At 44.9% G+C, this 27067-nt stretch overlaps 1 protein-coding gene across 4 annotated transcripts in view; it reads right to left on the bottom strand.

Annotated features, from left to right (window-relative positions):
- Positions 1-685: 685 nt before the first annotated feature.
- Positions 686-27067, bottom strand: part of p3h2 (prolyl 3-hydroxylase 2) — a 44595-nt gene continuing 18213 nt past the window's right edge. Inside the window, exons 2-16 of one of the 4 annotated variants that reach the window (XM_085397280.1) lie at positions 11394-11546; positions 10738-10927; positions 8628-8759; positions 7391-7518; positions 5719-5874; positions 4999-5088; positions 4617-4657; positions 4182-4273; positions 3951-4078; positions 3767-3862; positions 3476-3626; positions 2361-2478; positions 2199-2274; positions 1533-1673; positions 686-1034 (exon numbers count right to left, since the gene is read on the bottom strand). In XM_085397280.1, the coding sequence (XP_085253406.1) occupies positions 942-1034; positions 1533-1673; positions 2199-2274; positions 2361-2478; positions 3476-3626; positions 3767-3862; positions 3951-4078; positions 4182-4273; positions 4617-4657; positions 4999-5088; positions 5719-5874; positions 7391-7518; positions 8628-8759; positions 10738-10927; positions 11394-11546 (1785 nt within the window). In that variant the 3' untranslated portion in view covers positions 686-941. The remainder of the gene's footprint in view (positions 1035-1532; positions 1674-2198; positions 2275-2360; positions 2479-3475; positions 3627-3766; positions 3863-3950; positions 4079-4181; positions 4274-4616; positions 4658-4998; positions 5089-5718; positions 5875-7390; positions 7519-8627; positions 8760-10737; positions 10928-11393; positions 11547-27067) is intronic. The other 3 variants (XM_085397281.1, XM_085397282.1, XM_085397283.1) reach the window with 3 other exon arrangements.

Here is a 27067-nt window from a genome sequence, read left to right as displayed (position 1 = left end):
CAACACGTATTCCTTGAAACAGGAATAATTGGCATCTTTTATGAAAAAAAGTTTCTTATATTAAATGTAGCCAGCAGCTGTCATTACAAGACAAACACAATGAAAAACCAAACACACTCTGTCCTCGTGTCAGTGAGCATCTTAGGCAGTGTTGTGCAGTGATTTATTACAACTAATGAACTAAACCAGGGGTGCCCAATCCCGGTCCTCGAGAGCTACCGTCCTGCAGCTTTTAGATGCATCCTTGTTCCCACACACCTGAATCAAATGAATGGCTTGTTATCAGGCCTTTGCCAAACATGATAGCATGCTGAAGAGATCAAACCATTTGATTCAGCTGTGTTGGAGTAGGGATGCATCTAAAAGCTGCAGGATAGTAGCTCTCGAGGACCGGGATTGGGCACCCCTGAACTAAACTGACTAAAGATGTTTCCCGTTTCACTTAAATATTCAACAAGACACTAATTATTCAGATGAGTCTCATTTTAGACTGAGAAAACAACAGTGCACCGCATATTTAAAAATATATTACAGTCATAGAAATACAAACTAATAAAAAGGGATAATGTGCTTAATATCATACTTGCCTGTACCATTTGTGAAGACACAAGTTAATATATGAACATACAGTGAAAATGTTGGTGTTTAAGTCTGTTGACCAAAGCAGTGAAACTTCACAGTTGAGTGAGATTACAGATACAAGCTGACGACATCGTGTCGCTCCAAACACACGGAGGCTGTGATTGGATCGAACGCCCAAGAACCAAAATGTAAACTCAAGGTTGAACGAGAAGCAGGAGGAAAAATCAAAATAACACAAAACGACATTGACCTTGCACTTCCAAAACAGTAGAAAAATAGAAATGTTCTGATCCAGAGGTCATTCAATAAATAACATATACAAGTGTTTGACTGAAGAAGGTGGCGCCATTCTGACGTTTCTACAACTCATCTTTGGGGTTGATGTTGAGACCTTGACCGAACACATGCTGCGTGTCCAGGGCCTGGACCACCTCGTCCGCCTGCAGTCGCTCCTGTAGCAGGAAACAGTTTGTCCAACACACTTATTAAACAGCACAAATTCGGTGAGATTTTTTTGTGTTTGTACATTTTTGGTTAAAACATTCTTCCTTTCCAAACGGTCCCAGTGATTTCTACCCGTATAACCAGTATCACACAGGATTACTTTTCATAATAAGTTGTTCTACTGTTGAGACTTTAATACAGCAGCATGTAATTAAGTACACAGTGATCACTGGCACATGACTCCTGCCTCTTAAGAGGTCCTGACATATCGACAGAACACCTGAACCTTTTCTTGATAGAACGACAACAAAGTGCACGAAACAAAGTGTCCAGCACTGAATCCTCTGACAGCGTCCTCCATTAGAAACTAAGGTAGTTTTTATTCTACCAACTGAGTAACAATGTGACACTGTTACAGTGTAACCAGTTACTTCTCTCAGTTTATTCTGCAAAGACGGTAACTAGACACTCCACCAGCAGATGTAGACAAAGAAGCTACGTTTTACCAGTTCTCTGTAGAGTGGGTTCAGGGTGAACCAGAGAGCCACAGCACACCTCTGTCCACTCGTAACGGCCTTCACGCCGTGTGGATTTTCCCCTCCTGATGAGAAACCTACCATTCTGCCACACTTTGGTTTCACTGATGCCTGAAGGGGATGACAGAAGGACAGATGTGAGGCTACGATGATCTTGTGATGTGAGCACAAAGCTGAAGATAAACCGTGACACTTAAAAATCATCAACTTCACACATTATTAGGATTTTAAAGTAAATATTATGTTCATGAGTTTTTGGGTTTCCAACGGTCCAGATCCTGCACACCATGCTGGGATATTCCAGCTTTCCAGCCATCAACTCTGTGAAACACCTTGTTGGTGCAAAAATACTCATGCTTGTCAGACTATGTTAGCATTTTAGACTCAGCTGAAAAAAAAAGGGCAACAATGTGTCCTTTGGCTGGTTTCAATTTAAAATGAGTTCCTTGCCAGGTTGTCTTTGAATGATTAATGTGTTAAATGGCTTAAACAAAAAAACATTCCTCTGAAAACTAGTGATAAAGCAGCCTGAAGAACTACTGCTCAAGAACATTTAACACGAACTTACAAGTAAACGTGTTTGGAAGCAAAACAAATAAAAGCTATGAAATCATCTTTGCTGGGCAAACTTCTCACCGTGACGGTTTTGGCATCCATTTCTGTAAATATGAACTCCCCTCCTTCAAAGTCGGCATTTAGATATAACAGTGCACTGAAACAAAGAAGGACATTGAAACAGGAACGTCTCACAGTATAAAACAAACCTCACAAACACTTTAGTCTGGATAAACCTCGTACCTGTAGTCTCTGTTTGTGTAAGCTGGAGGTTCCTTCCAGCACTCATTGGCATCAGGGTCCAACAAGCAGTTGTCAGCATGGATGGGATGGCTCAGGTCATTCCTGTGATCTTGCTGACCTAAGGGAAAAATGACAACACTGCTTTTCATGTGACGGTAAACGCAACAACCATCCATCTTCCTGGATATCCGGTCGTAAAGTCTGACGTCACTAGCCGTGTCTGGGCCTAAACTCCGCTGCAGGTCCATATATCAAACGATCACTGTGGCATTACTGAGAGTTGAAAAACTGTCTAAAGTCTTTCATCTTTAATAAAATGATCAGCGTTCTGCTCTACCAGGTGTAACAATTGAGTTTAACATCCAGGCATCCATGAAAACGGAATTTATGACATTTAACGGAGTTAGAAGTTAGCAGGGAGTTAGCTCGCTAGCTTCTATCTAAATACAATATAGCATGTCCTGACTGCGGGGTTTTGGAAACAAATTAAAACGTACAGCTCTGTTATCACTTCCAGCATAAATGAAGACAGAAAACTAAACAGCAGTGACGTTTGTAGGGTTACTGAAGTTGGGCTAGCTGCTATATAATGATGTGCTACGTGACCGCTAGCGACACAGCTATGTTAGCATAATATAAACAAGCTAACTTTTTTTCCACTCGATAAAAGTTAACGTGAGTGTTCTCGGTGGTCAGGAACAAATGTAATCGCATGGCAGGATGCTGTAAAAGGACCAAACTTCAGCCAGGAGAACAACTGAGATAATCCATCCACAATACGAGGTTAGTCATTCATATACTGCTGCATGGGCTGGGCTGTAGTTACATCCTAAGGTTTTAAAAACTGAGCTTAAATAAATGATTAGCGGTAATAAAAGCCGAGGGAGGTCAACAGTGATCACTGACTGTTTTAGGAGCTTTTTGAGATCAAATAGAAGAAAATACAAAACATTAAACATGTTAACAACACAAAAGCCATATTAAACGTAGACTACTTTAGACCCGGAAGTAGGATTCGTCACGTCATCACTTAACGACCAGATTTGAAATCATTGGTGTGAAAGGCAGCATTTTATTTCCTTTACTAAACACTGGTTTTGGCATCAGCTGAAGACCTTTGATGGCTGTCCGGCACACCAGGTGTGTGTAGGAGAAGTGCAACGTGGAGTTTAGCACGAAATACGACTCGATGATTCGTCTCGCCCGCTCGCTGGTTTCGTAGAAGAGGCGAGCACTTCTCATTGGCACTCTGCCCTCAAAGCCGTGCTGGGAGGAGAGAGGGAAATTGTAAACGCCATCAGAGTGAAGGTAACCTAACAGTCCTGTTTACAGTTTATGAAGCTTGTCCTAACATTCATAACCAGACTGGAAATTAGAGACTTGTTTGTTTAGTGACCAGTGTTTACCTGCAGGGTTTTAAGCACACTGGCTCCTTCGAACTTCTCATTGGGAGTGTGAGGGGACATCCTGCCTTTGTAACCGTCTCCTGCCATCGTGACAGTCTTTAGGACAAGAATACAAAAACCACTTTAAATACAGTTTCACACACTGAGACAGAAACAAATGCACGATCTGTAAAACTGTCCTTACATGTGCCAGCTGTCTGAGCTCTGCACACTCTTCCTCAGATAAAACATGATCCAGCAGCACCCGCTGGGTCCCGTTCAAAGCCGCCGAGTTCTGCACCAGCTGCACGCCCTCGTACAACAAGGGGCCCCCTGCCCAGATCACAGCATGGGAAGAATGCAGACTGTTATCTCAGCCAGTGGTGGTCTTCATCCTTTTAGCTCCTCATTCTGCTGTGTTAGCACCAAACTTTACCTTCCTTGAGACTCTGCGGAGACGTGACGGTGACATTTTTCTTATGCGAGATGGGAACATACTCCATCCAGCCATCGGTGCCTGAGGGAACGCTGAATGTGGAGAGAACCTGGTGTGAAGATACCCACTCAGGAACAGCAGTACGAACATTTTCTGAATTTAAAGCTCACAACACAAATACTGGAACTGTGTTTAGCTTCGTAGACATCTCCACCTGCCTGGAGCTTGAACAAACCAGCGTGCCCTTTGAAGGTTTGACACACAGATTTAAAAACGTCCGTCTATAAAGCTGAGCGAGCGTGGCGAGGGCGAACCAGCACATGCCTTTAATCTAGAAACTTTGGATTTGTGAACTGAAGGCAGTCTTTTCATTACCAGACAAATATAATATAAACAAAAGGATGAATACACATCACGTTGTTTACAGTGTTTCACCTGTTTGAGTCATCTCTTCCACCTGTGCTCCTCCAGTAGTTCTGAAAGAAAAAGAGAAACTGTAAATGTGCATGTATTGTTACGTGTGGCGGCATGGCCAGCAGGTGGCGCTGTTAGCTGAGCAGATAGACGTGCAGCAGCCATGCCAGACACCTGTTACCCCTGCTTTGAATGAGCCAGCAGCAGCAGGGGCGCATTAAGGCTGCTACACACTCTGCAGGAGATCTGCTCTGCATCACAAACATACGGACTCACTTACCAACAACTGCTCGTTAAATTACAAACTAAATCTCCTTCATTTTTGGGGGAAAACAAAATTAAAGAACGTCGGTTTGTTATTAAGCGCTCAAAGGCTGCTCCAGGGTTTAATAGCATAACTTACCCCTTCTGTGAATTCTGCACCCATGATTTTGCTGCCAATCAGAAGGAGCTTTAGTTCCTGTTTGTGCCTCCTCAGGTACCATGCAGCTTTCTGTTGAACAAAAAAGGATTTATGGTGAACAGAGTAAAGGAAAATGTCATCTGCATTGTTTTTCTGCTCTCTGACAAACTCCACCTCTCTGAGGTTAAAACCCTGCTGTCGACTCACCTGATAACAACCAAACTAATTAGTTGCAAATTGTTTCTGTTTTAGTTCCACTTACTTTTCCAACCCTCGACTGCAGAGACACAACAACGGCATCAGATGGCAGCAAACAGTAAACATGTCTCACTTTAAACATTTGATTTATTTCTATGTTATAAATAATAAATAACGGTTTTATTTTGATCTCTCGTGCATAAAACACCTTCAGACAAAATTATTCATATTTTAATACGAGTCCTAGATAACTCAGAGGTCTGTCCATAATTTCTCCAAGCTCTAAAAGTCACAGGGTATTCCTCTTGTCCGTATGAAGGAAATGAGAATGAGACCGTGTTTCCTTTGGCTCTCTGCGCTTCAGTGCCAGGGCTAATGGTTGTGATGAACTCTGCTCATTTTCTCAGAGGGAAACTTTCCCTCCTCAGGGTAAAAAAAGAATAATATTGCAGTAACACAGAGAGCTGCTCTGCATTGAGGTGGATTGTATAAGATCTAAAGCTCCCACAGTGTCTCACACACTTCTGTGATTTTTTCCTCCTCCCGAGTGCCTAAGAAGCCAGACTCATCAGCGGGGAGGCGGTCGGACGTGGCACGGGACCCCGGACTCTGTAAACGAACTCTCCCCAAAAGAGGGAGAGGACGCAGAAGAAGAGAGTCTGCGGCCCAGTGACTCTTCTGTAAACGGATGGGGATGGAAAGACAATACACACACACACACACACACACACACACACACACACACACACACACACACACACACACACACACACACACACACACACACTGTCTCTAATGAATAACAGGCTTTAGGAGAAAAGCTGTTTACTTGGAGCTGGACTGAGGCAGCGTTTCCCTCTTAAAGCAGCTGATCAGAGTTTAGGAAGAACAAACGCTCAGCGCACAAGTAGCTGATGAGCAGTAGTCAGCCTCTGCAGATTTCATTTTCACTAGCTTGCAGACATTTAGCCTTTAGTTACTCAGAATAACAATAAAAAAGATGGCAGGGGAAACTATGTTGCCGTAAACATTGCATGTCGATAGAGTGAAATGTGCCGAGTGCTGCCAGCTGGATGGAAAACGTACACGAGTGAAAAGCAAACTTGAAGAGGCAGCAGCTGCCAAGTGGCAAGTAGCTGCTTCATCCAAGACATACAGCAGGAGGGCCGCTGCCTCTCGTCTCCTCGGGTTTCCTTAAATCCACACTTTTCTTAACACACTGTTTGCTGCTACAACTACACGTTTCTTTTCCAAATATTTATTTATAAGTGACTTATGTATGTATGTATGTATGTATATATATGTATATATTGTACTATTCTTAGTTAGCGTATTGTCTGTCTTGTCTTAATGTTGGTTTAAAATGGAGCACTGTAACAAAAAATTATTTCCCCCAGGGATCAATAAAGTATTCTGATTCTGATTCTGATTTTCCTCTCCAGTCCCGGACGTCTCACGCCAACACTCCTGTTACATTACTGCACATCCATCTCAAGTGGAATCTTTAGCCTTTATTTAATCTTTACTGTTTCTTTGACGCACTTGCCAGTTACCTCAGCCTCATTCCTCTCAGCGCAGAAAGGTGTTTGAAAGAGTTTGTTCTCATAACTTAAAAGAAACCGCATAAAGCCCGGAGCGCCTCGATTAACCTGATTACACCGTCCAGCTTTGAGTCTTTGAAAAGAGGGAAAAGAACAAGCAGAATCACGTCTGCAGATAATTAAGAAGTACCGGCGGCGATCAGTGCTACCCCTCAGCCTCCTAGTGATGCACATATGGGATGAATTTCAAAATCCTACGTCACCTTGTTCCCCAGTTATCGCATTCACAAGATTTTCAGGAAACATCACCTCTGACCTTGAGGTCAGAGGTCACTGAGACTCGAACTTTGTGTCCACGCCACCTGCCTTCCAGTCGCTTCAGTGAAATCTTCTCAAATGACTTGTTGGTGTTTTATTTGCATTTTTACTTTCATCGGTAAAACTTCCATCTTTACATACGAACTCAAACAAACAGAGGCCAAAACAAATGATCGCAGCTCTCTCATGCAACATCCTGCATATTCGAGCAGTAACGTAGCCGGGCACAGACACTAAACACACTCGACACGTTGCTCTTCTTATGAAGTTTAATTTAGAGGCCCATTCACTAAATTCATCTGGTGTCTTCACGTCCAAACACATCAGCTCCTTACCTCTCGTGGCTCAGCATCATGTCCCAGCTCCTCTCTGTAGTAATCGGCGTTTTCCTTCATGAACTCCTCTCCCTCGTGGAACAAAAGGTAGGTGAGGGCGCACTGCAGCGCCTCCTCCAGCCTGCCCGCTGCAGAGAGACACACAAAGCAAATGAAGGAGTTTTATCTTGGAGTTTCCACAGGAGTAGACTGTATCATGCATGTCACACATGTGCAAAGTGTGTACCGAGTGTTTTGTGAAAGGACTGGAGTATGTGAGTATATGAGACCCATGTGTCACAGCTGACGTTCCAAAACTCTCATTACAAACAAAGCCAAAGGTTGACGTAGTGGAGACGGCGCACACACAGGCTCAGGTTGCTACAACAGAAGGAGACCAGCGCCCGTCACCGAGCGCTTCCTGAGACGTCTGCGAGCACAAACGCACTCCTGACGAGAGGCTGAAGGTTAACCAAAGCTCTCCTACCTCTGCTGCAGTTTATTATCTCCTCCCAGGCGTCAGAGTGTGGAGCTTTGAGAAAATGCCACTGACGTGTTTAGGAAAAAGCTGCAACGGTATGAGTCCTGCTGGTGCTGAGGAGTGAAACAGCAGGAGGTCACAGGCAGCGACGTTCCTGCCTCGCAGGCAACAAGCACCTGCCTTAAACTTCCAACCTTTAACAGGATGTTAGCGCGAGCGCTCCGCGCATGAACTTTTTATCGAGAAAACAATGTCGGACAAAAGTTCAAACTTTTTAAGTCTGATTTTTGAGTCATTCCCATTATTATCACACAGCAGCCAAAGAAAGAGACACACCCACACTCAGACCCACTGATCCACGATTCCTTATTGGAGCCACATGTTTACAGGTCATCACGATAATCAGTGATGTCACAACTCCTCAGCGCCATCTTTTCCCGTCTACGCGTTGTTGCCGTGCCAACACTTCTGTGCTGAACTCTTCACTCCCTCGTTTAGATGTTTTCACACTCGCGCGCACCACAGAGCACCAGCATCAGGTTCAGCCACGCCGTTGATGCTCGTGATACAAGGTGAGACTCGACCGGCGTGCCGATCCACTCGTCTGCAGCTCTTTGTGGTCGTGGGGCCTTCGTGTACACACATGTCTGTGTTTGTGTGGGCGTTGGACTCATGGGTGGATCCATCTTCATAATTGTGCAGTCAGACTGAGCTTCACACAGACAGTGTCTGAAAGTATTGTGCAGTCACCATTTTTTACACTAAAGAACAACCTACCTTTGAAGTAGGCAAACTGAAGGTAATCGTAGTGCAGAGGCAGGTAGTTCTCCATAGGTGAGAGGCGGCCGGGTCGAGTGGCGAGGTCTCTGACACACTCGTGCTCGCAGTGCAGCACCTGAGTGAAGTGATCTGCAAACAACGAAAGATCTCAGAGCTGGTCTTTGATTTGAGTTTAGCATAAATTCCTTCTGCTGTGAGACGAGGACGTGACTCTTCCAGGCAGGTAACCACGGGGTCGTGCAGAGAACGAACTCTCATGTTGTTGCTTTATATGTTCATAGTTCCAGAAACTGAAAAGATGTTTGACAATAGGCCTGAAAGAAGCCGCAGGAGGGATCCTGTTACAGGATGTCCTGTGTTCAAAGTGCACAGACACGCCATAAATGCACTCCAACATACACACATAACAAACTTCATGTTATAGTTACTGCAACTCATACAGATGGTATGAGACCAGATCTGGGATTTACGCACATTAAAGGCCGACTTTCAGCTGGTCTAATGGAAAAGAGCCCGAGCTCATCTCAGGGCATCAAAACACTGACGAGTCCCAGTAAAGTCTAATCTAAAACACAGAACATCTGAGAACTTTCCGAGTCCAAATTTGGAAAATAACTGGATAAAAACGTTGATGAATAAATGAAAAAGGTTCTCGCAGTTTCCAGTCTTGGCAGATCTTTGTAGAATGAAACATTAATGGAAATTCAAAAAACAAGGCTCAGCACATGATTTCCTCATGTTGATCCCTGAGAGGAGAGCCAGCAGAGCTCGATGAGCGTGCTTTATGAGGACGTGTGCTCATCGTTTATGTGCAAGTATACTGAGGCGATGTCTGAGCAGCTGCAGCAGCGCTTTCCTTACTCTCTCGCAGGAGCAAAGGTCGGATCTGAATCATGCAAAGGGATTTGACTTTCTGGGTCAGTGAAGGAGAAAGTAATCCTTTAAAACTCCCGTATATGCGAGTCATGTTGCGCATTATGACGATCGCAGCCTGTGCCGTGGCAGCGCTGTGGAAAATGAGCCTCCAACTGTAAGTAAAACAAAGCCTCTCAGCGTTTATGCATCCTGGATACGACTAACCTGCAGCTACTGCTCAAACTCAAAAACTCTTACAATAATAATAATGATAATAACACCCTGCCCAGTCACAGTGTAATATAATAATACTAAAATTATAACTGTGATCTGGTTCAACAAGATCATTAAGGTCTACGGAAACAACACAAACTGACAGCAGTATGTGAAGCATGAGATAAATGCCTGTTATTTATCCAGCTCATTAAAAACGTTTGAACAATATTTTGTGATGAAGCTATGCGGTTAACCTTTCGCCAGCTGTCAGTGTGATGGACGCCAGGCTGCCAGTGACCTTTGGAGTTGAACTGAGAGACGCCATTAGGGAGATAAAGTTGTGTAAATTACACTAACTTTCATTTTTGTGGTTAAAATCCCCCAAAACTGTCGACGGGAAAAACACTGAACCGTTTAAAAAAGCTTATCTCGTGGTGTGTTCAGGTACAAGAATAAAAGCTCCTAAAAGTCAGCTTCACAACACGTTTCCTTTTATCTGTCACACCTCGAGTCTCAGCTACAGAAACCTTCATATTCTGAATGAATAAAAACCAAAACACATCCAATAATTGCATGGATGTCACTACAATTTTAGTTAATGAGCCCAGGCATGTAGTAACTAATGCTCCTTTAAGCAAAGACGCCAAGAACAACGATCGCAGCAGTGGAATGAGGTGACGGGAGAGAGAGCTGGCCTGGGTTCAGGCCGTTTCTGCCAAACATGGTTATGAAGCATGTCGACTGCCTCCCAGAGCTAACCGCACAGCTCTGCTAATAATTCTGAACAGACTCAACTAAACTGGGATTTATTGGGACTCTTAAACATGCAGCTCAAACTCGACTCTGACTGGTGCAGACAGACGTGCCATAGCTTTTGACTTTGCGCGGGACACGTGAGAGAAGACGTGACCTCGGTTCTGGATCTCAACTGCTTTCTTTTGTTTGCTTACTGCAGTGAAAAGCGGGAGAGCAAAGCAAAGGTCAAAGGGCAGACTGGAACCCAGACGCCTCCTCGACAGAGCGCCTGATTTCTTACCTGATACGACTTCATGGAGGCTGTAGCGGTATCGGAGGTGATCTTGGCCCTCAAACTTCTGCGGGCCTTGGCACAGCGCCCGACAGTCCACGTCTGCCTTGTAGTATTCCACCAACGCCTCCTCAAAGAGAGCAGTCGCTCCTTCGTAGTCGCCTTTATCGTACAACTGCACTGCCGCTGTGAAGGAGCGCTGCGACAGGAGGCGATAACCAAGACAAAAACGATTTCAGCCATATAGTCGCAGAGCAATATGATTCCCATAATGATGACAGCTGGTGAACGTCACGTTCTGCCGCTGAGGAAGGGCGGGGCAGCACATGCTTCAGCAGAAACACTTGGGACTCATCCACAGTTAAAACTTTGAACTGAAGCACAAGTTTCACTCAGTGAGACACTCAGAGGCAGCTTCACCACAGCTGCCACTGAGATGTTTCCAGTCATTAAACTGCAAGCACCATTAACACAAAGCCCCTTCAAACAGGAAGCGCCGCTTCCCATGGTTTCCAACTTTTGGAAAGAAGCAAAGTAGGAAAAGTGAAACCTCAGGCAGAAATGCTTTTTGTATTAAATTCAGTACACGTGGTTTATGAAGATGCATCAGGACATGAAACCCAAATAAACTGAAATGTCTGACAGATTAAGGTTTTGTGTCTTGCCTGGTGAGGCCGGGCTTCTCGGTCCACAAAGTGAGTTTCCTCGACGCCCTGCAGGTTTTTGTACTGCTCCAGGTCCCGGCCCATCTCCACATGCTCTGGATTGGCCTGGAAGTAGGTGTGAGCCGCCTCTGCAGCCTTGTCGGGCCGCTGCAACTGGAAATAAAAAGAGCATAGACAGAAAGAAAAAGGGGTTATTGAAATAGTCGTGTCAGCAGAATTAAGAACTTAAAGTTTGTGACGGGCATTTTTGGAGCAAACTACAGTAGAATTCAGACAATAAATTTATCTTCATGTTTGCAGCATTAAACAGATGGACAGCTCTCTGTTATCCATAAGCTGACGTGCTATACCTGGAAAGAATCTGCAGCCGTTCTTCTGAAGCATCTGCCCGAAGAAACAGATTACTTTCCTAAAATGTTTGGCATCGATTTTTGAACTCATAAAATAATCATTTGTACAGTGTTTCTTCCTCACTCTGTCATGGTCCTGGGTCTTTTGACCCAGCGTTTTAAGTTTGAGTTTATTTTGTTCATTAGGTTATCTAAGTTCATTTGGTTATTAGACTCCTTGTGTTTTCTTCCCCTGTATTTAAGCTTCCCCTCACCCTTCGTGTTTCATGCTGCGTGTCTTATGTTATCAAGTTTGTATTATTATGCCTAAGTGTTTCTAGTTATTATTTTCCCCTCGTGTTTCCAACCATGTTAAATCTCCCCTGCTCTTCATGCGTTTCATGTCTGTGTCTTACGTTGTCAAGTTCGGGTTGTCATGTCTATGTCTCATTATGTTTCCTGTTTTATTGTGAAGAGGTCTGGTGTTCTGTGTTCATCATGTTCAGTTTTACTCTCCCACTGTGACGTCATTATGTTCATGTGTGCCAGCTGTTTCCTCATGTGTCTCCACTTCCCCTAATCACCTCCTGTGTATTTAAGTCCTCTGTTTTCAGTGTGTGATTGTCAGGTCGTCTGTTGTCCACGCCATGCTTCCAAGTTTCTTGTCTAGGTTTTTCTTATTGTTTGTTTAGATTCCCCAGTTTAGGTTTGTGTTAATTTTGCTTCAGTTTGCCTTGCCCTTTGTTTGTACCTTTTCTACCAGCCATATTAAACGGCTCACCTTTTGTTAACATTCAAGTTTTGTTCCCTGTTCCTTGGAGTCTGCATTTTGGGTCCTTTTTTTCAATTCATACAGTCTGCCCTCGCCAGACTGACACACTCAAACTCAAATGCATCCAAGGTGCTCGTCTGCCATAAAGCAGCAACACGGGGGGTCAAGCACACGCTCAGCATGTGCAGGAGCTGAAGCAGCAACGCTGCACCTGAACAACTGCTGCCCATAAAGCCAAACAACGAGAGGTTTAGACATTCAACGAGACGAACATTTGGGCGTGACCACTGATGCTTTTTACCTCTAGTTCTCCATCGCCTGCTGAAGTTCAAAGCAAGCACAAAATAGGAAAGAGAGAGACTTTATTGCCCGACAGGCTAATAAGAGTATTTCAGAAGCTGCTGACCAAACAACAATCAAGCTGATAGGAAGGAATCAACCAACGAATATAGAAGAGCATCTGTGAACACACACCACACTGAATCCTGAAGCAGCCACAGAGCCCACAGAGTGCTGAGCCAACAACAGGAAACTCGGTACCAGATTGGAGAAGAGAGGAAACTCGCTGCCGGTCTGCTGGCTCTCGGTGGGCTGAGGATTTGATGTAAACGATGTGAAAACCTGGATCCCTGTATCAATAACTCCTGCTGGTGTAATGATGTGGGGGATTGAACACTTTGGGCCGCTCAGTACTAAGGCAGCACTTGGTTACTGTTACAAACCAAGTCCATCCCTCTGCGACGGTGGGGCTGGTTGAAGCCACGCTGGGCTCAGCATATATTAAGCTGCTTTTTTTAGATGTAACCTTTACAAAACACCGCTGCTGGCTCCGGCCTCAACCGAACAGCAACAAACCAAACAAACGGATCAGGGGGAAGATTAAGGGCATCTTGAGCAATTTGAATTCCAACGTTTGCCCTTTTCATCTCTAAAACGACCCACACGGTTTGTAAAAGTCGGCTATCAGGACGCGCCTGGTGCCTTTCAGATTAGATAGTCATCGCGTTCAAGCCTCAACACGGACACATTTCTCTCTGCAGCCAACTCTGTATACAGTCAACAAACAAAAGGGCTCTAAACACCAGCCTGCATTGGATCTGGTTCACTGGATGTCACTCTGTTTGAACTCAAACATGATAAGTGCCTGCAGGTTTTAATCTGCCGTTCTGTTGGATGGCTATAAACACGCTACCAACAAAGCCAAAACTGAGCGATAAAGAGCTTCGAAATTCAAATGAAGTGCTCGACAGTGACCGAACTGTAGGCAGAAGCAGCCGAGTAGAGAGCAGAACGATTACAAGAGAACAAAACACAGAAAGGTGAAAGTTGACAAGGTTGGAGACGATGTCGGCTGCGTATCCCCTGGAAGGCTGCTCAGCAGCAGAGCCATCTGACGCTAATTGTCTCAATCCATCATGTCGCCAACAGGTGCAAATTTAAAGCAGACCCCAGCATTTCACAAGCTAACCTCTCTCCAGTCGAGTATGTCGGACTGACAAAAACAGAACTCCACACACGCCAACCCCTCATTTGGCCACCAGGCACCGATTCATGTTTGCCAGTAAAAAGGCATTTGTTACAGTAAAGGTCTCACTTTGTGTTCCTTTGTTCTTTATTAGATAAAGTTCGGGAAAGTCCACATGTATGCACGGATATCCTTTCCTGCAGGGACCTTAATGCACAAACTCACATGCTGAAGATAGACAAACAGAGACGTCTTTGTGTTTTCTGTGGGGGATAAAATCTTCCAAGAAGTGTACATCATGAAGATCAAGATCAGCTTCTTATTTTAAAAAAAGCATGGATGATCTTTGTGGCACGAGTTTGGCTACCAGCCCACTCCTGCTGCAAACACTGGGAACTCCACATTTTAACTCAGCGTAACATAAAAGGTTTGAAAGCTTTTGAAAACCACACAGGAAGAAACGGAAACATCAAATTTACACAACCACGACGTGCACATACATGCACGATGACGAGTAATGCAACCTTCGCTGGAGTGCACGGTCTGAAGTGGACCAGAGGGAGGAGCTGATGGCACAGCACACGCTGCTGCGTTCGAGATACAACATTCTCCTTTAAGACACTGTTGTCAGCTCTGATCATCTGCTTTGTGCACAGTACCAGCAGGTCACAGCAGCTTGGTACACAGTACAGCCACCTATTCTCTCCCCAGCTGCTAACATACATTCACAGGGACGACATGGCTCAGGGCTCAGGGCCTGCTTTACCAAGGCAGGAATCATTCCAGCCAATCAGACACAGCACACAGTGCGAGGACCCCTGCACACTCAGGACTAAATATACTGTTCATTAGCAAATAGCAAAGTTTAATAGTGCCGGAGGTCATCAGTCTGAGATGCTCGCTACCATTTTATGGAGAGATAAAACAAAGTATTTCTGAGAGTCGGTGTACTGACTCAAACTGCGAAACCCCCAAGTGAGTCCAAGCTGGAAGCTTCTGCATTGAAAACACATGTTCATATATCAAACACTCCCTCAGCATGACGGAGCCCGATTCAATCACGGCTGTGGGATTTCCATCACGCTATTCGGCCGAACGTTCGGCATAAAGACAGTCATGTGTAGGTAAAGCCAACTGATGTTTTATTAGCAGCAATATTTCTGCATGTGGTGCAAATATTGCATCGTTGGTATCACTTCTGACTACACTCAGACTAAATGCTGAAACAATTCATTTTTTGCTGACCGTGCAAATCAAGCACCTGACTGCAGCAGATGGCCCCGCCCCTCCCGGAGCCTGGTTCTGACGGAGGTTTCTTCCTGTTAAAAGGCAGTTTTTCCTTCCCACTGTCGCCACAGTGCTTGCTCACAGGGGGTCATATGATTGTTGGGATTTTCCCTGTATGTATTATTGTAGGGTCGACCTTACAGTATAAAGCACATTGAGGTGACTGTTGTGATTTGGGGCTGTATAAATAAAGCTGAATTGAATTGCAGTGTCGTCCTCACTCGTGCATGAAACAACACATTTCCCACACGTGGGACTAATAAAGGTTATCTTATCTTAAACCAGAGACATTACAGGCAAATGTTACAGGCAGACTTTCTGATGGTAGTTTCTTTTCCTGTCAAACAAACGATTGCAACTGTGAAAACTGACGGATTTTAAATGAGTTAGCCATATTACACGTATTCATTTGATTGTTAGAAAACTGCACTGTCAGTCACAGTGAACAGAGTTCAGCTTTCACTCTCTCCAAAACAACACAGCAGGAATATTTTTCCTGTGCATTTAAAACTCAGTTTCTGCCACAGAAAGCAAATCTTATGATGTACAAGATGTAAACTGTGCTGACTTTCTCCTCCCTCGTGAATTTCAAAGCCGCACCTGTAGAGATGAATAAGCACCAGTCAGTGTGTCCAGCCTTGAAAAGAGCGACCTGTGTACGAGCTGCTGGACCGCCCTGCCACTCAGAGACGTGCTCTTGATGTGGGAACGTGTTAGTGCCAAGTTAAATGTGCATTTGCATGCTTTTCTCCTCTGGGGCTGCACCTTCCAGTCAAAAGTATGCAGATAGGTGTGGGCTGGCGCTGAAGACGCAGTGATGATGTGACACAGTGCACACATGGCAGCGCTACAAGTTCCTCTGCACACAGTTCTGAACAGCTGAGAGATGAGCAGTCTTTATAAGCTTCTAGATACCAAGAAGTTTGAGCTTTGAGAGTGTTACACAGATTTTAGTGTTTACGTCAAAAGTAGGGGCAGGAAAAGCTGCAGGATAGTAACAATTTCAAGATTATAGTGCACAACTCCTCTCCTATTCCACTTCTTCTTGCAAAGGTTTCAAACAAACTCCTCCCAAAATGTTACAGCTTTGAAACTTGAGGGTATGCAGGCTGAACACGGCGTTATTTTTCTGCCACTATTCTGAGCGCACGTAAAAAAAGTTTGGTTTTGTGGCACAAATATAACGGTGTAGAGAAAGAGTTGAGCGCGAACGGGCAGAAATGTTGAGAGCGTGAGCAACACATTGTGAGCGAGCGCAAATGCAAAAACTGAGCGAGAGGGGCTGCTGTTGTGTGTGTGTGGATAATAGCAAATACTGAAATACATTTTTTGTACGCAGCAATGAATTTTGTTCACTCAAATTCAGCTTTTCTTTGCTCGAAATAAATTTCTCCTCAAAATGCAACACTTGCACCTGCAAAGTTTGTTCACGTGCGCTCAGAATAGTGGCACAAAAATAACGCCATAGGCTGAAAGGCGTCGCTGCTGTATGCTTCAGCCACTCAGTGAAACTGCAGTTTGTGTGCATCTGTCCTGATAGAATTAGAATAGAATAGAATTCAACTTTATTGTCATTGCACATGCACAGGTACAGGGCAACGAAATGCAGTTTGCATCCATCCAGAAGTGCTTTAGTGATATAGATATATTACAATATATATTAGCAATAATATAGATATGTGAGTATATTACAGAAATGGGTCTATTATGGTATGTTATAATGTACACGGTATGAAGTATGTTGTGAATATTCTATAACTATAAGTATGTACAGGCTGTAGTGAGTACAAGCTATGAACAGGATATAAATATGAAAAACTATACAGAATATGAAATAAATAACTTTACAGAATCTGAGATATACAGCTATACAGAAATGGGAACTATGCAAGTTGTAAACAGTTGTAGAATTAAAAATTATCGTATTGTACAAAATGATTATTTACACAGAGCTATACAGATCTTTAGGATATGAAAATGTCAGTACCTCGGTTTATCTGCCAGATGCAGATATGAAACGCCGTCATAGTTGGCAGGAGACGAGTCAGTCATGGTTCAAAATACGTCTCCTTACCAGGGTTGTAATGGCTCAGCAATGGCTGGCTCTAGCAGATCAATAATAAACGAGGACAGGACTGGGATTGGTCTCACCTGGTGAAGAAACCTGCACACACCTGCTGACTCTTAAGGCTTTTTACTGCCAGTGAAAGCTGCTGCAGCTATACTGAGTGAAAACTTGACACCGGTGCCTGCAAGAGAAACCCACCGTGGGAAAATGTGTCCAAATGGATGATCGCCTCCGATGAGGCGAGCGCATGCTTCCTTCTGCTTTGCTTCAGAGGTCACCAGCGAGCGCTTTGATTGATAATTCAAGCGTGGAAGGAAGTCTGGAAAAGACCTCGTGTTTGACGCTTTCAGTGCCCGTTTTGAGACCACGTGCCAACATTAACAGGAATGAAGCCCATTTTTAAAAAACACAAACTTTAACAGAAACATATTACAAAGCTTGCTTTTGATTCACGCGACTCTAATTGGCAAGGAAAATGTTGTTACACCTACACATTAGCCTTTCCATCTCACACACTTAAGTCTTTGAATCTCTGGAGCTTTGATGGACAAAACATTGCTTCAGTAGGAGCTAGCTGGACACACGGCCACATAATGTCTTTACTGTGTGAGGAGGAGTGACCGAGCCGCACCTTCATCTCAGCTACACCAAGGCTTGACTTTTTTTGCTCTACTGATATAATCAAAAAGCCCAACACATTATTTGGACTCCAGCTCAGTTTTTCCATGCTAGCGAGGAAAGCAGCCAGACGCTCAAGGTGCACATGAAACACGGCTAACGCATGAAGCACACGCTGTGGGAGAAGACAAAAAAGAAAAGTGGGCCAGTGGAACTTTTCCTCTGAGTGATGTCATGGTTAAAGTGGTCCGCTTTGATCTGCTCCATCCTCCTCCTCTCTCATTTGTCCATTCCTGCTGACAGATCTGCACAGTGGCCTCTTTCTGCCCGTCCTTGACCCTCCCCGTCCTCGGCCCAGCATGTGCTGATCTAATAAGGTCACGCCAAAGGAATTCCTAAATAAACCCTCACCGCTGCTAAAAAGCCTCTTTCATTCCACCCATCAAGATAGGAGTCCCGTGTTTCTTCCTGAAAGTGCCTCAGACTGTACACTGAAGACAAAACAGCAGTAGATAATAACGCCACTGTTCAGCAGCGAGCTTCAGACACGTGTTGTGAAACTGCTGGCTGTCCTTAGAGAGCGAGGGGAGGGTGAGCGTAAGCGACCACAGTGGTCTGAACTCATAATGTACAACAGGCGCTCATGATCCAGAATCTCATTAGCTATCCAAACATAACGAGTCCATGTATGAGCTCAAGTGGATCAGACAACCTGACCTGAGGCGGCTGGAATCTGCAGGCATGTCTGGGCTGCGACTGACGACACCGGGCTGCAGGGGGAGCATCACTCCCTCCAACTTCAGCGACATCCAAGGAAAGACTTGCAGGAACGCCAAGACAACCTGACTTTCCCTGTAAGCTATGCTGACGCCACCACATGAGCTACTGTATCCTTGGACAACCATCACACTCTTTCCCACGTCAGATCGTGCTTCCCGGGCAGCATCAGGGAACACAGGACCGACTTTGTGTGGAAACGTTAAAGAAAACATTAGGTGCAAATGTTTGAAGCAGTGCAGACGGGGTGGAAAATCACCCATGATGTCTTTCTCCTTCCCCCTCCTCCCAACACCTTCCTCACATTCCCTCCTGCCTGAAACACAATAACACGCTCTCTTCTTCCAGGGAGAAACAGGCCAGCTTAGCCAACGTCTTTATTTGGTTATTATCCCGCAATCTCACACTCCATCGGTTTTCATCCACATAAAAATAGGTGCCTCTTTCCCAAACTGGAAAAGTGTTGACCAGTCCAAGAAGTGTGAAAACAGTCTTGTCTGTTGCTTTGTGTAGATCTTTTTTTAGACCCTGACAGAAACAGGAGCCCGTGAACGAAGTGCCACCGGCCCAGCTTTCTCAGCAGCTTCTACCATGTTGCACGGGATTCAAGGAACTTACTTCAGCTTTTACTCTCCCACAAGATTAAAGGGGAAACGTTCGGTATGTAAGAGTTTAAAAAAAGCTGTAGCTTTACATTCACACAGGTGGAAACCTACACACAGAGGTTATGGGTAACATGAGCTGACTAATCCCAGCATGCAGCGCTGCAAATGAAACAGGCTGACGCAGCCGAGGATCAAACTCGTCCTTGGAGTTGGTGAGAAAGAGACGAGATGTCACAATAACCTCTGAAAGCTGTTTGCTCTCATCTTATCTCTCTCTGAATAACCACAGAGCGAGGAATCCTCCATTTTGGAGGATGTTTTGAGAAACGGCACATTTAAACACACTGCATGCCAATCAGGCTCAGGGGTCAAAGGTCATTTCCAGATGTGGCGTTTGTGTGTCAAAGCTAAAATAAAGACAAATGTTGAGTTTACACGAGAGAAGCGCAACAAATGAGCGAAACTGTCAGTGTGGGAGAGACTGCCTCTGCAGACAGCATCCAGCTGCCCCCTCAGCCCGCACTCCCCAGAGGAACAGAAAATATGTTAGTTCATGGAAACCTGCTGATTACCAGCTGCCTTTCAGTGACACCCACCTACTTCTTCTGTGGGGCCTTTGCTGAGAGGCTGAAATGCATCCAAGAGCCACAGCTGGACCAGAAGATTTCAACAGAAGATTCAGGAATTTGGAAACACTTGAAGCCTTCAAACTTGTGTCCTTTTAGTTTGATAGAAATCTCCATTGAATGTGCAATTAAGCTCATTTCCCCACGTCTCTGTAAAACTGAGCGCATCAGCTACCACGGCAGAAGGAACATCCAAAAATGCACTCAGCTGCCGAGAGTCAGGAGCCGGTTCAGACTTGGTTCAGCTTCACTCTGATTGGAGTAATGGACCCACCTTTTCCCTCGGGATTAGAAAAACAAAGAATGATGGAGTGGTTCTGTTCAAAGTGTCGTAAAAAGACTACAGCCCATAAATCACACCACAACCCTCTGAGCCTCAGTCAGGGGGGAAAGAAAAACCCTTTTACTGCATGGGAAAGGTGAAGAAATGTCCAAAGAAGCAGAAACAATAAAACCTGCGTGAGTCAAAGACGGAGCCTCGTCTCTCTAAGCTGACGTGCTCCAAGAAACCAAACAGAAAAACGTCTCAAACCAGCTATGACCGCTCTGTGTCTAATTCTTCCCTTTCACGACCGTCCCGCTGAGTTTCGCATCTCCTGCAGAAACCACCATCACTGGAGAGCGATGCAGCGAGGAGGTGGGAATGGGGAGAAAACGCAGACGGGAGTTCAGCTCGCAGTAAGAGGCAAAACGCCGAGTTCATAAAATATTTACTACAAACTTTTGGACGCAGAGAGAAACACTTGGCGTTTCTTCTGATGTGGCGTTCGCTTGTTCTCCTTTAAACCAATCACATTAAGGATGTTTTTCCAGGTTAGTTTAAAAGTGCTTTTTATTATAACTCTGTTATAAATCTGCCACAAAGGCAGCGGACTCTGTTTTGTGAGCTACAAACTATTTGCTGCTCCCTTATTTACAAAGGGCTCGTCACAGCAGGAAGACGTGTGTCGTCTCCGGGGAATCCAACCAGGAATCTTTGGCGTGTTAGCCAAGTGTGCAAACTGCCACACTACGCAGACACTCTGGGGAACTACAGAAGTGAACAAATAAATAAATCAAGCCACATCTGTGTCAGCTAATATGAACATAGGAGTGAATTTCGATTAGCAGCTGTTCAGGAATGAAAAGCTCAGGATAAATTAGCTGCATCATCCACTCAGACTGGAACAATTATTAGACGTAGAAGAAATTCTCGATGTAGCTGAAACCAAACCAGACGCGCTTTTATGTCCTCCCGCTGCGAGATTTCAGCACAGCCTGCTTGCACATGACAGCGACAATAACTCTGATTCATGAGCACGTTTTTAACAGCCCAAATACATTCTGCACATAATGGGATGATGCAAAGAAAAGCACATGAATCCTCAGTGGAAGCACTGGGACGAGACGTTTTCTCCGCATGTCGCCACTTCCCTCTTGGGGGCTGTTTGAATGCCCCCCAGCCTTTGTGGGCTGAGCGTGGCTCTTTGCACACATTTGCTGGGGACTGCAGCGGAGTGTGGACACAAACGCACGTTCAGGATGTGTTGGGACATGTGGAGAGGAACTCCCGCTCCCATGAAAAGGGTGAAAACATGTGATGTCAAACTGAGGGTACAGCTGAGCAGACCTCTGCGCTGCATTAACAAGTCAGTTCAAAGGGCTGTGATTTCATTGGTCGGATACCTTCACACGTGTTTTCTAAATTTATCCTTGCCTAGAAAAGAAAATGAAGAGAAGGAATCCAGTCCGTCCACGGTGAAACCAAAATATTTTACTGTGATTTCTGGAAATGAACATTTTTTAGTGGAAGCAGTTATGAGGCAGATACAGAGCAATGCTGCTCTGCACTCACACACAGCACGACTGCTGATGCTGTCACATTACACAAATGTAACATTCCTGACACCCAGCATGGGGACTGGAATCCAGCTCAAGCCTGCCAGTGCATGCACACACACACACACACACACACACACACACACACACACACACACACACACACACACACACACACACGTAAAATCACATGATAATGGTTATGAGACATTTTAATGGGAACCTGTCAGACCTGAGGCTTTGTTTGTGTCCGTGCATCTTTCCACAGCAGTGGAATTCAGAGGTTTGTGCTGCAGTCACCGTAAAAAGAAGGAAAAAAGTCTAACCAAGCAGGTCTGTGCCTGTCTCCCTCTTCCTGTTTGTGGTCACATCCTCTGCAGAGGCATTCGCCCCCTACCGGCCCTGTTATTTGATGGGCCTGGCTGCGAGGAGCTGGACAGGTCTGAGGTCAGGGGTCGCGGAGGTGTCGGGCTGATGACCCAGAGGTGACACGTTGCATGCTTTGCATGCTTTGCATTCTCAGGTAGTCATGGAGGAAGCATGGAGCATAGTGGGGGGAAACTGTCCAATAAAGAATATCAGGTGTCGATTCAGATCCAAACCAGCTTCACTGGTTAGTGACATTTATAATTACAACATAAATACAACATAACCTAAAAATCCATATTTATTGAATTATCTTTAGCTTAAGAGTCAATTTAATATGAAATCTCTGGATTTTATTGACTCAAAGTCCGTGTCCAACAGTCAGGAGGAACAGATGATGGGTAACAGAAACAATAGGACAACATGTCTTCATTCACCACCAGTTGTTTTATGAGGCAAGACTAATGGGTTAGTGAGCCTTTGCTTGGCTGAATCACCTTATGCTGAATACATAACCTGAAGCTGCTCATGTTCAGAGTTTCAGTTTAAAATCAGCTGGAAGCAGAACATCTTTACAGGTTCTCTGCTCGGCCAAATGCAATTTACAGCTGAGGCCCGGCTGTAAAGTTACCGCAGCACAAACTGTCAAGTACTCGACTCTAGTCTGTGCACCTAATTCCTCATCTTACTGTGGACCAATCGTAGCATCTTTTACTGTAGTATTTGTGATGCTCTCTGTCATCAAATCAACAGGTAGTCGGCTAACTTTGATCTCCACTGTTGAAACCTAGATAAGGACTATTTATTTCCTTTTGCATTTCTAAAGCAAATCTTGATGTAAAACGTCATCAAAAGTGTTGACAGGCTCAAAAAGTGTTACAAAGGGTGAGATGTGATAGTGCTGCCGTGGAGAAAGGATGTTTTTAAAAGGTCAGTGCTCCTAAACTGCACAGTGGAATCTTGTTTGTGGTTTTTGGGAAGCGTGAAGGACAAAGAAAGACAAGTTAACTGTGAGGCGGCTGAATATTTATGTCACAGTTACAGAGATGAAATGATCTAGAAAACTTTACTGCTCCTATCTTACAATCATGAATCCAGACCTGCGGCGTGCATTTCCTCCTTCAGGCCTTAAATATGATTACAGGATTTCCCTGCCTCACTACAGAAACCTGTTTCGACTTCAGGTCCTCTGTTCGTTGTTAGAAGGGCAGCGCTCGCATGCCTCCGCTCTGCGTTTCCATTAACCTGCCCCCCAAGTTTGAGTGAGAGCACGTTTGGTATTTATTCCACAGCAAAATTAAAGAAATATGAAGTGTGTCTGTGTCTCCATGAGTACTGAAAAAAAGCTGAGCCCCTGTAACCCTCAGAATAATACGTCTCCACAGCGAGGTAGGTGACGGTGGACAGCGAGTGGGTCAGAGACCCCCCACGGAGCAGTCTGCCGATGGTCCTCAACTGTTTGCCACTGGTTGTAACAAATCCTACGTGGCCACAAACACTGAAAGCCTCACAGCGCCTCAAACTCTGCTTCCTGATTAAACACCTGCAGGACTGCACGAAACACTGAAAAGGAAAAAAGCAACCAAAAGAGAAAAAGGCCAACAGAGTTATTAAGCACAAACATTCAAATCCATCCGACTCGTGTTCATATTTCATGACTGTCACCACAGCAAAGATAAATGACACCACGACAACCGCGTTTGAAGGGTGGAGCTCGTGGACGTTACCAGGAAACCACCAGGAATGCCCCGCCCTCCGATGACAACACAAATCAAACAAGGACAAAGTGGCTAAAACTCTGGTGTTTGTGGCCTCTGGGCCCCATAAAGCCCACAGCCACAGAGCCTCTGCAGCAACATTATGAACCCAGAGCTGCAGCCTTTGAACTGTTGCTGCTTTGCTCTTTAAATACATCCAGGATCGACCACAGGCCCGTCCTTTTGGTAAATGTTTCTGTATGTGTCTCTAAGTGTCGCTCGTGATAGTGACTGACGGCAGCTGAAGCCTCAGTATCAGCCGTCATGAAGCACATCGAGATTTCCATCAGCACCCCCGAGTCTGCGCTGGTCCTGCTGCAGTGCTGCAGTATCAGGCAATGCAACCGAAACATCTGCAGAGGTTAATCTAGAGTATCGGGTCAGGAGATGTGTGTAGGCAGAGTGAGATAAAAGTGTTGATTTAGTGCCACAGAGCATGTCCCGCATGTGTTTGTGTGCAGCCTTGCATGTCTACACCTCAGCAGAGGTTTATTTGAGCATCCTCTGCTCGTGGATGATCCTGTGCATCTGCACTACACCCGTGAGTGCTCCAGCTTCCCGACAGGGACTGAGAGCTTACAGGCTGCTCAGTAACAGAGCGAGGAGGTTAAATTACCATAAGCGCTGACCCTTGGGTGGGAGGGGCACAGGTGGCCTCGTGTGTGTACTCTGTTAGTCTGGCAGCTCTGACACTGCTCGACTTCAAACTTATTTTCAGGGCGACGACTCTGCCAGCTGTCATAAACATTTCAAAGAGCAGCTTCTGGTCCTCAGCTACAATAAAACCCCGGAGAATATTTTGAGATGTTTGTCGGGCGTGAGCTGCAAATGCAGAGGTGACGTCTCAGCTCCAGGTCTGGGACTCTGCCCTATTAATAAACTGTGAGGAAGTGGTTTGGCAAAGATAAACACACGGGAGGACTTGAATTACACATCTGTTCATTACAAGAGGTCTGCTTCTGTTCTCTGAAAAATCTAGGTCATCAATGGCAGAGCGGGCAGCAGAACCCTTCACGACTCCCTTTGTTTCACATACACGTCGCTCCAGTTCACAGAATTATCAAGTAATGTGTTCAACATCTGAAAACTTTTCAAAAGGCCCAGAAATACTCGTAACTCATAATACCATTCACAAACGAGCCAGAGAAATCCAGGACGAAGGGAAATTCCCGACAAAACATTTGGCGACCAAAGCTGACAGACTTTTGGGACAATAAACAGATTGTCCAGCAGGTGTTTGTGCCAGCGAAACTTTCAAAACAACATTAAATAAACTGGTCGTGTGCAGCACGCAGGATTGGAGGAGCCAAAGTGCAGGAGGGCTTTGCTGCTGAACACCAAAATAACTAAACTGAATATCCTCCTGTTGGAGGAGTTTGGTTTGGGGAAAGTTTTTAGGCTGAAATTACATAATTGATAAAAGCACTGTCAAAGTTAACATCTCAGAGAAAACTAAGATGTACTGTCCAGCTTTCTGGGGCCTGGCTGGAGCTGAGACGTCTTACGTTTCATTGGTCTGTTTCAGATCGTAGCCAAAGATTTGTAGCTGTGAAGACCTCTGAGAATGCAGTACCTACAGATAAAAGGTCAAAGGTCAAACATGGTAAATGGTAAATGGCCTGTATTTGTATAGCGCTTTACTAGTCCCAACGCGCTTTACACATCCAGTCATCCACCCATTCACACACACATTCACACACTGGTGATGGCAGCTACATTGTAGCCACAGCCACCCTGGGGCGCACGCACATGTGCGACATAAGACATAACATGACATAAGACTGTTTTGTATATTGATCCTGAAGATCATTCTTCAGACGCAGACACACTACATGCGATCGCTGCTCCAAGTTCTTGCAAAGGAGGAAATGAAGAGTGGAAAATGTCTGAGGCTAAACTTGGACAAGACTCAGAGTCTGAGCCAAGACTTCCAGGAACTCCAGATTAATCATGAACCTGAGATTTGGTTTTTCAGACAAGAAAGAGGCAAACATGTGGATGTTGTGTGCAGACAGCTGAAGCATCCACATGTTTGTGTCTGGCTCAAACATATTATCGGTCTCAGCCTTTGGATGATGGCTTAGAAAATAAAAACAGTGAGTCTTAAAAACTCGTCAGGATCTTTTTGTTGTTAGTGTCAGCGCTAAAAAAGCATATTTGGGGTCTGACTTTACAAGAGTAACATAAATAAGAGTCCACGGGGAGGGGGGGAGCAACAAAAAGAGACACAGCTGGGCACCGCTGGCCTACATTGCTCTACTTTCTCTAACAGCACAAAGAGAAAACTTATGTGACACATTAAGCATCAATCTGTTTTCATGGTGCTTAATTATAGGAGCCGAGGGCAAAAAGACTTCTGAGGTCAGACTTTTATAGCGGAGCGGGATCTGCCGAGGCCCCATTAAACCGTCAATCCCATTTGGACGACTGAAATATAAACTAAAGGACACAAAGAAGTAGCATCTGAAGGACAAATCCTCGTCCCATCTCAGTCCATTCAGGAATTTTAAAGCCACAATGCTGGACGTATTGCAGGACTTAAAGATGTGACGACAGTGTCAGAGCTGCGCTGACGTTCACACCAATCAGTCAATAACCTCAAAACGAGACTGAAAACTATTTTTGTTGTCCAAGTAGGTGAACAGCGACTTCGTCCAAATTCCTTAAAATCGTATTTTCCACAACCAAAAAGTAAATTTTGGAGCTGTTATTTGAATTTCCCTTCTGCACAAGAATGTGTTTACTCTTGGCCAGACCAAAGTCATCCCACACACAGCTGCTCGAGCGATACGAGGCAATGATGGATCGGTTGCCTTGTCTTACCCTTGCATGAACCGGCATTCACACCTAGAGCGAGGCCGCGTAACGTGAAGTTTAAGATAAGAAAAACTGCCCTCGAATCAATCAACTACACTAATCTAGGGGGAAGAAAAAGTCCAGTCACTGAAATGAGGCCTTTCCAATGAGTCACAGCTCAGATAACAGGATGTCCCCGGGGGGGCGAGAGGAAATCCCCCACAATCTGGAGAGGAAACATACCACCAGACCTCTCAAAGCTAGCTGTGTGGAAAAGTTTGAGTGTCGCCAACATGAGGTGCTTTTCCTACGCTACCTTCTACACAAACACGGGAAAGAAATGCATCATCATTACTGCTGATGTATGTGGGGGCAGATCCAGAAATATGA

This window comes from Rhamphochromis longiceps, linkage group LG23 (genome assembly GCF_057381845.1).
Source record: "Rhamphochromis longiceps isolate RC_006_pf linkage group LG23, R_longiceps_female_GT1.1, whole genome shotgun sequence".
NCBI lineage: Eukaryota > Metazoa > Chordata > Actinopteri > Cichliformes > Cichlidae > Rhamphochromis > Rhamphochromis longiceps.
The sequence above is the reverse complement of the archived record's forward strand: the minus strand, read 5'-3'. Positions and strand labels throughout refer to the sequence as shown.